This window comes from Asterias amurensis, chromosome 7 (genome assembly GCF_032118995.1).
Source record: "Asterias amurensis chromosome 7, ASM3211899v1".
NCBI classification, from domain to species: domain Eukaryota; kingdom Metazoa; phylum Echinodermata; class Asteroidea; order Forcipulatida; family Asteriidae; genus Asterias; species Asterias amurensis.
This window is the reverse complement of record NC_092654.1, coordinates 24,353,717-24,365,882: the sequence shown is the minus strand read 5'-3', so window position 1 is coordinate 24,365,882 and position 12,166 is coordinate 24,353,717. Positions and strand designations below refer to the sequence as shown.

Genomic DNA, 12,166 nt, shown 5'->3' with positions numbered 1-12,166 from the left:
CCTTTAGTTTATTTATTGGTCTCCCATAGGTTTAGATTTACAGACCTTTAGTTTATTGATTGAGATTTTGTTTTTTTCAGGAAGGATCCAAGCTGCCTCCTGAATGTTCTTTACATCAACAGCAGCAGCAGCATCCTAAGCTGACCTTACCGCTGCGACTCGGTACACAGCGAGAAGAAGACTCTGAATCTCGGCCTGTGTGGGAGTCAGGCAAGAGACCTCCTCGGACTTTATCAACGGTCCTCCGTCATATCACTACTGTAGTTGATAGATCCGGACAGGTAAGGGTACCAGTGTCTGGACTCTTAAACAAGCTACAACCAGTTTCATTGAGCTGCTTAACTGTATGCACATTTTCGTGCTTTTTGTAGCAGAACAATTTTCCAAGGTACAAGCATATTTCACAGGTTAAAAAGAAAATAAAATAAGGCGACCATCTTGCGTGTTCCCATGGATATGCATTCTTACGTCATTAATTTGTGTGCAGCAAGCACAGGAAGGTTAGCATGCCTTTTCCTGTGCTTATGGTAAGCAGCGCTATGAAATAGAAAACGCACAGTAAGCTCCATGAAATTGGGCCCTGTAATCTCATCTCCCTGGGGAGTATGCAGCCCCGAGCTGCTATTATAGTGAAGCATCTTGCTCAAAGACACAAGTTTCATGACCGGGATTCAAACCCACACCCCGATGAGTAAACCACCAGAACTTGAAATTGATGTTCTAAACCATGACACCCTTTGACACCCTTTGACACCCTTTGACACTCTTATCACCTTCTACCTCCTCAACCCTTAGGTTCCGCAGGACTACAGAGATAGTGATTTCAAGCAATACTGGATGCCTGATAGTCAGTGTAAAGAATGCTATGAATGTGGTGAGAAGTTCACCACACTCCGTCGACGTCACCACTGCCGTGTTTGTGGCCAGATCTTCTGCCGACGGTGCTGCAATCAGGAGGTTCCAGGAAAGTTCATGGGATACACAGGTAATTTTAAAGATGTTCATGATAATTCGGAAATACGTTCAATGAGCCTTAATTGGTAAGATAAACTTTTTAGATACGTGCCGGGCTCGATTTATGGGAAAGTCTCAAGGGGGAGACCCCGCAGCCAATTTTACGAATCGCTAGGATTAATCCTATCTCGAGTTGGGAGTAACTCATCCTAACTTAGGATGGGTTTAATGTGTCCCAACACGATATGGAACTTAACTAGTTCTAAGTCATTAAAGTCCTAAGATTAATACTAAGTTAGGAAGAGTTTGGAGACATCGATCGCATGGCTGGTAGGTTACAATATTATTGAACCAGAATTTGTTTTCAATACTGTATAATGAAAGAGAGCTTTCTATACATTTTGAAATGTAAATATAGCTTGATTTTATGACGATGATATTACATTAGGAACTCTGCGTGTGTGTACCTACTGTTGTAAGATCGTCTTGAGCTGTGCCCAGACCTCCTTGGGTGATATTAAGATGCTTCATGATGATCTAAGTCTAGTAGCAAGTGAGATTTCATCCCCGACACCAGACAGTATGACACCAAGAAAGAAGATCGATGACTCTAGTCGGATTCGACAAAGGTACAAAACTAGTTTTGCTCTCCTTGGCTTTTTTTTTTTTTGGGGGGGGGGGATAATGATGGCGCTTGATACATTGAATTCTGTTTCTCGATCAGCAGAGACCATTAGATTACTGGTACTAGTATGACAGTCTGTTTAACTGCACTAGAACTAGAGCGAGTTGCACCCTGCAGTGGATTATTACCAATTCTTTCCATTCAACCGACGCTTTAAGCGGTATTCATAAATACCTCAGACGGTTTGGCTATTCCTATTGGTGGAGAGCGCGTCAGGTGGGGGTGTTTAAACAGTTGATAATGACCAGCTGGAGCTCTGTTTATAACCGGTTGTTTTCAGATACTACGCGCTAGTCTTTGTGCAAGACATTTCTCGTTACGGGTGATGCGGGCACTGTCGGTGATTTGGCCGCGCTGTGTGAAAGGAAAACGAGAAACATCTTACACCAAGACTACGCGCATGAACGGATCCAAAAACTGTCGCCTCAGTCACAACAATGCAACACACGGACGTACAGAGCTCAAGCATGTCGGTAAACGGATAAGTTTTACCGAGTTTCTTACTTTTTTACGCCTTTAAACCGAAAAGGCATTTATGAACGGGAATAAAAGAGTAGTAACTCGTTCTTAAACTGCCGTTTAAACCTTGCAGGGTCGTTGCCATGCGATAAAGGCGGGCCTTTAACACATGGCAACAACCCTGCCGGTTTTAAACGGTCGTTTAAGAACTCGTCGTTACCCTTTTATTCCCTTAGTAAGCACTTTACTGATATCTTTTTATCCTTGTGCAGTTCAGGTTTTTAGTGGGTTCTAGTTCGTTTTTTTTTGTAAGTATTCTTTTGGATACATCGGTTTAGGGTAACTATTGTTAAGAGAGCTCAAGGTGCACAATAATTTCTGATGTTATTTTTTTCACTTTTTAAACATTAGATGTGTAAGTTGTCTACTCTCTTTTTGTTTGCATTGTTAACTAGAACATTCAGTGGCAGTAGTATGGATGGAGGGTCCAACCCGTTTGAATTTGTCGTTCAGACACCAACATCAACTAACCTAGCTAAGTCTATCAGCAGTGTGGCACAAGAACGACAACATCTTCTCAAGGTAACCATTGACAACCTGCCGCTGGATACGTTCTAGTTCAGCTTCTAATTAACCCACAGCACCCACAGCAATTGCTAGGTGCTGTGCTTTTGCTGTAGTGACCTCTGTAAGGTTCCAAAACAAACTTACGTTTTCCCCATAGAAGTGCCCCGTCTCAGAGGAAAATTGTTGTGCCCCTTCAGGAGCAAAGTTCAAGACCTGTCTAGGAATTGCAGTCTTGTAAGAAGAGTAAAAGGCTTTGTTCTCATTTGATGATATTCATTACTTTTCTTTTACCAACCCATTAAGCCCCTTTCTCTGTCACCCACATGGCTAATAATATAATAGTAACAATTGAGTAATGACAATGCCGGGAGCTGGTCTTCACAGGAGGTAATGACTGGGTTGGTTACTGACAAACAAAATCACAAAAACAATACACACATACACCACAGTTGTCTTTGTTCTAGATGACCTTATTCTGAGTCACAAACAAACTAAGACATTGTACAAACTTGACATGTAAGGCTTGCACAAAATGATGTGTGAGAAAAATCTTGGATCAAAAGGGAATTAATAGAAGAAACAAGATTTGTTGAACGCTTTCTGACAGATTATTTTCTAGATATGTTAATGTGCTATATGTTTATTTTGTACAGGATTCTGCACAATTACGGCAACTATGGCTTCTCATCCAGCATCCAAACAACGACATTATGTTTCAGAATCACCGTTTCCGTCTACGGACGTACAATGATTGCATAGTGGGCAGTGAACTTGTAGACTGGTTGCTACTGAAAGACAAAGCAACACACAGGTTGGTCCTTTTTCAATTCCAAAGCAACCGCTTAGTCTTTGGCTTAAGTCTCGTACTGAATATACATTTTCAAAATTAGTGACAGGTTAAAATATACCATATACTGGCTTGGCCTGGGCGACTAATGCAATTTATTTAGATGCCCAAATGCTTATCAAAAAAAAGTAAAAGTTTGCATTTGCTGAACAGTGAATACTAAGTTTGCCTGTGGTTTCTGAGGCTTTAATGAATTGACTGTATGAAAATAAAAACAAAAGAAAATAAAGAATTTATTACAAGACCATCAAACTGTAGAGCAAAGACCACAAAGTTGTGTTAATTGTAGTGTCAAACTTTCAGAAAGATAGGTTATTGCAGTGATGAGATCTGAGACCCATTTATGTAGCACCTTATAAGGGTTTACTAGGTGCTACGGCGCATACAGAAGCCACAGCCAGGAACACCGGGGCGAACCCCTTCTCTTGTCGATAAGTGCACTGGGTTCTCTTACATGCTTTGCACAACACATGGGACCAACGACTTTACATCCCATCCGAAGGCCGAAGCAATGGTTAAGTGTCTTGCTTAAGGACGCAAGTGTCACGGTAGGGGATTCGAACCCACACTCTGCTGATCAGAAACACCAGAGTTTGAATTCGGTGCTCTTATTATTATTTCTTTTTTTTAAACAGACTACAGGCTGTAGCGATTGGTCAAGCCTTACTGGATGCTAAATGGCTGCAGAGTGCCACGAGTCACGACCACACCTTCTGGGATGAGTATGCACTATACCGCGCTGGCAAAGTAAGAATCTTGTTGTTATTGTTGTTGTCGTTGTTGCATTCATAGGAAGTAATATCCGGGGTTTAGTTTTAAAGTTTTAACCATAGCATTTGAAACAGTCAATATTTGTATACATGACATGACTATGAACTGTCATATTTAACTTTGAGAGTCTGAACTTCTCAAAGTTACTGTTTGTGAGGTTTGTAGGATGTGATTACTGCATGCTGAAATAACAATTACTTACCGTAGGAACAGACACATCAGCTTCATTTCAGACATAATGTGATACCATAAAGTTGACAAGGCTTTAATTGGGGGGAGGGTCTGCTTGTAGATTCAAATTTCTATTGGACAGAATTATTTTTTGAAAAATGAAAAAATAAATAAAAAGTTTAACTCTACCTTTATTAAACCGGTGTACTTTTTTTCACAACAGACTGCACTCACAACAACGTCATCTAAAGATTTAGATGTAAGCCTGACGGAGGAAGGAGAAATAAACACTATGGAGGACAACATGGAACCTGTTTGGTTTAGAGAGATCGATCAAGAAGACAAAGGAAACCTGACGGATGATGACGGGCTCGGTTAGTTACTTAGTGATGTATTGTTTTCTTGATTGCTGAATGCCATCATTTTCAGCATGGCATGTACTGTTTTCTAGGCCCATTTCATCCACAGGAGTTTTCCTGATTTCACGGTTGTTTTCATTTATATCCATTTCTCCAGAATGTACTTTTTATGAAGTGGAGTTTTCTCATATATGCACAAAAACAGAATCATAGAAATGGCCACAGCCTTATATTTATATTTGAGGTGAAGTAAAAACTATTTCAACGTCTTACACTCTACATGTACATGGTTGTTTTATCTCCAAAAGGACACCCAGTGTTTTTTTTATACCAACACCCACGAGTTTTCTTGTCTTCTTAGTAATCCACGGCTGCCTAAAACTGCAAACAAAATATAAACAAAATGTGCTGAACAAAATTTTCATCCTAATCAAAACTGAGAGAGGTAAACTGGTAGAAGTATAAGCTGGTAGCCTATTACTGTTAAGCAGAACTGGGCCCATTTCATAGTTCTGCTATGGGGGAATTCTGTGCTTGTGATTACCATTTCACTTATAGAATTAGCTCCATATAACCGTGCTAAAGGGCTAGCCATGTAAGCGAAGAAAGCTAAGTAAAATTAAATATGCATACACAAAAGCAAACAATTTGTGTTTAATCCTTTAAAATATGTAGGTAAGCATGAATGTTTCTGCTAGTACTTTTTTAACTCTGATTTCTCGTTTGCACGAAGCATATCCTTGAAATTGGGCTCAATTCTTTGCATTTTTTATTTTTCCAGGCAGCTTTATGATTGTCCATCTGAGTGCATTGTCAAGAAAGTCCTGTACAACCAATCATTTATGATAAATATTCAAAAATACAAAAACAGATTATGAAAGTTTGAAGTCCCTCGCTTCTTTGAAATAAAACATGTGCACTGTATTTTTCTCTTCCATTTAGAGAAGTAGTCTAGGGTCCCACAAAGAAAGACAAAACTATGCCACACAAGTACTTATTGCCAGTCAGGAGAGCAACAATCTTGAGAGAGGGGTCCTACACTTGTGAGCAAAAAGGAACCCTTCTTCAACAATTCCTAAGTATTAACCTTGTCATTTACAGAAATGTTTGAGGGCCTATAAATTATGAATGACCCTCCTCTACTTGATTCATTCGCTATTTACTGGAGTGCACCCTGATTACACTCCCTCGTAATCTACTTCGCATGGAAACATTTCCGTCCTTTTCTTTCAAGTAAATATTTCTTTTGCATGTGAATGTAGCGAAATTAACCTCCAGCCACTCGGAGGACAAGCCCGATTTCGTCAAGAGGCACAGACGACTGACGTCTGGCGATCCGATCGATCAGTGGAACCGTGGCCGGCGCCCTTCAACAGATTTCTTCACTGGTTCCCCTCTCAGTAGCAATAAAGGTTGGAAAGTCATCCTAGAAACCTATCTTCTTTTTTTTTCTTTTTTTTTTGAAAATTTATTCAAAAATTCAGCAATTTGTTTTTCAAAGCAGTGTATGGTTGTCTTTGGTATTGAACTAGAAAAATTGTAATTGATGTAAATTTTAATATGCATATTTTCAGCAAAATTAGTTTGGTGTGATTTATTTCTGTTAATGTGAATTATTTTAGTATCTCAATTTGGTATGATTTAACCTACATTTCTTAAAAGAGATGAACATAAGAGGGGTTGTATTATTGTTCTCTTTCTTTTGTATCAAAATATGATTTTTATAAACCGTGTTACAACCTTTTTCCCATTTAAGACCTGGAGCCAGCCTCTATCTTTTACACAAATTGTGTTCATGGTAAATGTACCGCTAGTGTTGCCATCAGGTCGTTTGAGCTTGAAACCAGGCTTTCTGCTTGTTCTCACCCATACACTAACTTTGTTGAGATGTAGACCAAAGAGTCATTACAACAGCTTTATTCCACATATTGAATCTCGTTGGAACTCCTTGACTGGTGCATGTTTCCCTCCATCCTACAATCTAGACTGTTCTAAGCTCCCCTGAGTCATTTTCATTTAAATGCAGGCGTGATAATCTTTCTACTTTGGTAGTATAAACAATTTTTTTTGATCTTTTAAGACACTGCTGATGGCATACACACGATCCGGAATCGCAAATTGTGTTAATTTGAAGTGGAAGTATGAAGATTTTTCCTTCTTTTTCCCCTCCTCTCCTTACAGCTTCTATGGAGAATCTTCAAAGAGAACCATCTGGAAATTGGGACCAAGAGGGCGCCCTACCAGGAATTGGAGAAGTCTTCCCAAACGGTAAGCAGATCAATCAAACAACATCGTAGAATTGCTTATGCACAAAACACAATTATACTAACCAGAATCAAAAATACCAGCCAAACTAACATGTGGCACGTCACGTACACTTTGTGACTGGTTTCCTGCTCATTTTTGTATAGCAGAAAATTGTTGAGCAATATTTTCTGCTTAAAGACAGTGGACAATTGTCAAAGACCAGTCTTCTCACCTGGTGTATCTAAACATATGCATAAAATAACAAACCTGTGGAAAATTGAGCTCAATTGGTCGTCGAAATTGCGAGATATGAATGAAGTAAAAAACACCCTTGTCACACGAAGTCGTGTGCTTTCAGATGCTTGATTTCGAGACCTCAAATTCTAAATCTGAGGTCTCGAAATCAAATTCGTTGAAAATTACTTCTTTCTTGAGAACTACGTCACTTCAGAGGGAGCCGTTTCTCACAATGTTTTATACTATCAACCTCTGCCCATTACTCGTTACCAAGTGTGGTTTTATGCTCATAATTATTTTCAGTAGTTAGCAATAGTGTCCACTGCCTTTAAGCAGCTCTATGAAATTAGGCCCAAAATAATAAATGCCAGAGTGCGAGCACTGTTCTGGGTGTATTGACTGTGGTTCTAGCAACAAAGCAAGATGACTGACTTTTAATTCCCTATATGTCATTGTTTCAAGTTTGAGTGGCAGATGTGAACTTTACAATATTGATTATCTTGTCGATATTGATACAAACTTATCTGTATTACGGCAGCTGATTGAGGAGGGTTAAAAAGTGTAATCTTATCCAAAGAATACTGTCACTCAGGGTGATTTATTTCATTTTGGATCAAGCTTTATTTAGACTGATGCCAATCATTTACATTCCAGTTTTTGTTATCATATTCCCTTTAAATTCAACTGATGTAGAAAGTAAGGGTTGTTTCTACAACCAAATATGTGTGCAGTATTGAGGAGTGGTTTTGAGTTTTTGTGTTTTTCTTCTTATACTTACAAGAATGACCTTTTATTACAAATTAAAACTGAACTTGATGATCTTCAAAGATGCTCATAAGTACTATGAACAAGTGAAATTATATTCCATAAGAAACCATGTTTTAATACTTGAAAGTAGCTCATAGACAACTATGGTGCTGTACTTTTGCAGCAGGTTGTTTCAGGGTTTTCTGTTCCTGCCTATTACCTGTGTGGACCCCGGTTTTGAGCCCGGATCAGCGCATTTCATTTGGTTTGGGTTTTTAGTCCCTACCTGACTGGATGGGTTTCCCCTATTTACGTCAGAAATTTTGAAGGTTGTTGAGATGTTTCCTTTAGGGCAATTCTAAGCAAACATGGACATGACACAAACAAAATCAATTTTTTGACACACCTTTCATTCCACTTAGAAGTTATAGCTAACATATGAAATCAGTTTATTCTTAGTTTTTGACAAGGAATGAACCCATTGTTGCCAAATGAGAACTCAGCTTGGGCTCCATGTTGGCTTGGTTAAATGGACTGGAACACTGTAATGCGACTTACCATAATGCGACTGACCATGGTTTTGCCATGTATACCTAAAAGTTCAAGTTGCTGACCATTTATAAGTATCCTGTTGGATACTCATGTGTTGTGTGTTACATGTAGTAAAACTTTCATAAGTTTTTTAGTTTGAGGAAACTTTTGAATTGGGACTAGTGTATTTTTTCCATGTCCTTTTTGTGTAATGCGACTGACTGCTTTTTACAAAGCTATAACATTCAGAGTACAAAGCACACAACATTTCTAATATCATCAATTCAAAGCCTTGGGTGTCAAGCACAAATCAGTCTATAAACTTAGTGGAAAGAATATCTCACATAGAACTACTAGCACCAAGATCAAGAAATGACACAGAGAAATGTAATGCGACTAACCATGGAATTGCCCTTTAGGATGCTTGGCCGACTTAATCATTTCAATTCAGAACAGAGGCCATGTACTTTCAGGGCTGCAGCTATCCCTTTAATGTCAAGACGTGCACGAATGAAGACAGGGACACTGATAAATCTAAAGGATTAGTCTTCATTACAAGTCTGTTTACACATTAAGGCAAGAGAAGGAACGCATTAACCTAAAAGACTACATCTTCAGTCAATGAAAAATGGGGAAGTGCGAGCAGCTTTCTGAAAGGGAGCCCGAACCTCTGGACTAAAAGCGTTCCTCGCCTTCTACCGACAGGCCTATGGCTTAGTTGGGGTTATTTTCTATTTGTCAGGTTTTTTAAACATAACCAGTTCCCATGCCTGTTGAGGATACAATCTTAACTTGTTTGTGTTTAGACAGGGCTATCCTGTCAGTTTGTGTCCGTAAACTGCTAGCCTGGAAATTGCAATCATTAGAAGGTTGACATGGTTGATAAACCAAACAAGTTCACACGTTGCTATCATATCTAGTTACTTATTCATAGCTCTTGCTTTATTAAGCTGATACAGGTCGTGTGTGAAGCAAGGTGCTTAATGTTTGTGTCTATTTGTACTGATTACCAGTTTAGGATATATAAGACTTAACAGCCAGTCTTACTCTGTGTACATTTATGTAAATGACGCCAGCTCAGAATCACGATCTTTGGTAAACTTTGTTGACTGTGTAGGTGTAATGAAGACAGTACCGGCTTTTATTAGGGGGCTCTACATTTAAACATTGTCAATCTCTTCAGCTAGGCTGACCGTCTAACATATTCAGTGCCGACATCTTCTTGATCGTTGTGAAATGGAAAGGAACATGGCAGAGATTTTGAGCCAAAACATGACTAAGGCCTTTGAGGGAAGTACCGTCGTCCCTACTCAGTCCAGTTTTATGATGGATCTACCCGCATTAGTTGTTATGATTATTTATATGTTACTTCTAGCCATTGTTGGACTCATCGGTAACACTCTTGTAATCATCTCTATTGCAATATCGCCACGGTTACGCAACACGTCCTACGCTTTCATCGTCAATCTAAGCGTGGCCGATCTATCGGTCAATATTCTCATCATTCCGCTAACGTTGGTATCGCAGATTTATGAAGGATGGCCGTACAACCCGTTCTGGTGTCGCTGCATATTCTATCTCTTCTTGCTTTCCATTGGGATATCATTAATGACGTTAACGGCAATCGCTGGTAACCGGTACTGCCTGGTATCCTATCCATGGCAATCCTACCAGAGGTTTTGTAATCGCAGAATTGTGGCCGTTTTCTTAATTGCCTTATGGGGTACCTCCATATTGCTGATCTTTCTTCAAGAACTGGGTTTCTCAAAAATCCGATATGACGTTGGTTTACGCATGTGCTACGCAGACAACACAGACTTTGTAACCTACTGGTATGTCAATGGATTGACATTCTATATTATAGTTGTTTCAATGATCCCTAACCCCCTACTGTATTGGCTGACGTTCTGCACCGTACGAGCCAGCAAGAAACGCATCCAAGATGCCCAGAGATTGTCTCAGCTTGGTGTCCACTCGGATGCAAACCTACGCCAGCGCATAATACGTCCGGAGGAAATCCGCCTGACCAAAATAATGGTGACTATTTACGTTGTTATGATGGTGTGCTGGTTCCCACTCCTGATAATGCACTTTTTCAAACATGATTACATGGTACCAGTTGCCCTGGAGAGGTTATCATTGCTACTTGTCTTGACTAATTCTTCGATCAATCCTTGCTTGTATGCCGGGCTCAATCCTCACTTTCGTCAAGCTTACAAGAGGATCTTAATGTGCAGGAAGCAAAACAGAGTTGTAGTATTTGACTTGTGAACGTCATTTTTGTGTTTCAAGTAAAGTCATGAACATGGGTCATAGTACAGTCTCTTTATGTTCTTCACTTCAAATTAAAGGCAGTGGACACTATTGGTGATTGTCAAAGACTAGCCTTCACAGTTGGTGTATCTCAACATATGCATAAATTGTAAACCTGTAAAAATTTGAGCTTTATCGGTCGTCAAAGTTGCGAGATATTAATGCAAGAAAAAAACACACTTGTCGCACCATGGTCACATGATGTTGTATGCTTTCAGATGCTTGATTTTGAGACCTCAAATTCTAAATCTGAGGTCTCAATATCAAATGCATGAAAAATTACTTCTTTCTCGAAAACTACGTCATTTCAGAGGGAGCTGTTTCTCACAATGTTTTATACCATCAACCTCTCCCCATTACTCGTAGTCAATAATGATAATAATAATTTTGAGTAATTACCAATAGTGTCCACTGCCTTTAAAGGAACACGTTGCCTGTGATTGGACGAGTTGGTCTATAAAAAAGCGTTTGTAACCGTTTGTTATAAAATGCATATGGTTAGAAAGATAATTTAAAAGTAGAATACAATGATCCACACAAGTTTGCCTCGAAATTGCGTGGTTTTCCTTTTACTGAGCAAACAAACACGGTCAGCCATTTATGAGAGTCAAAAATTTGACTCCCATAAATGGCCGACCGTGTTAGTCGACGAGGTAAAAGGAAAACCGTGCAATTTCGAGGCATGTTTGTGTGGATCATTGTATTCTACTTTTACAGGATCTTTCTACCCATATGCATATTGCAACAAACGCTTTTCAAAGACCAACTTGACCGATCCAAGGCAACGTGTTCCTTTAATGCAACCTTACTTAATATGATGAAAGAAGAAATACCCTGGCGACGTTGAGTGATAAAAGTAAACTCGCTGTATTTTTTACAACGTCAGGGCATATGTGTATCGCTTTCGCATGATTTTCTTGATGTATTTCATCATTAATGCAAGAAAACTACATACAGGCTATTAAACTAAGGCGAAACTGTAAATTAATGTGATGCAATTCAATGATGAAAGTGCCATCATGCAGTAAAAAGTATGGCCAATTGCATGATTGTTTATAATGATAATAATACCATTTATATAGCGCCTTTTCCTAAGGTTACAAAGTGCTCAGAGAATGACAGGAAAAAAACAACTAAGGGAATGCAATCAAAAAACCAAGAGGAAAACCACGACTAGGCAAAGCTTGCAGCATTTAGCCAAGAAAGTCCTGCAAAAAGCCGGTCTCTCTTTGACTAGAACTGCAGGCCAAGCAAGGCGAGATTTACTGATTGAAAAAT

The 12,166-nt window shown here is 39.2% G+C and overlaps 1 protein-coding gene across 1 annotated transcript in view; it reads left to right on the top strand.

Moving 5' to 3' along the window:
* The window catches only part of LOC139939684 (1-phosphatidylinositol 3-phosphate 5-kinase-like), a 48,996-nt gene that overhangs the window by 2,824 nt on the left and 34,006 nt on the right, over positions 1 to 12,166 (top strand). Inside the window, exons 4-12 of the mRNA XM_071935751.1 lie at positions 81 to 281; positions 796 to 985; positions 1,403 to 1,583; positions 2,554 to 2,680; positions 3,319 to 3,476; positions 4,148 to 4,259; positions 4,678 to 4,828; positions 6,076 to 6,225; positions 6,995 to 7,081. Coding sequence (XP_071791852.1) covers positions 81 to 281; positions 796 to 985; positions 1,403 to 1,583; positions 2,554 to 2,680; positions 3,319 to 3,476; positions 4,148 to 4,259; positions 4,678 to 4,828; positions 6,076 to 6,225; positions 6,995 to 7,081 — 1,357 coding nt within the window. The remainder of the gene's footprint in view (positions 1 to 80; positions 282 to 795; positions 986 to 1,402; positions 1,584 to 2,553; positions 2,681 to 3,318; positions 3,477 to 4,147; positions 4,260 to 4,677; positions 4,829 to 6,075; positions 6,226 to 6,994; positions 7,082 to 12,166) is intronic.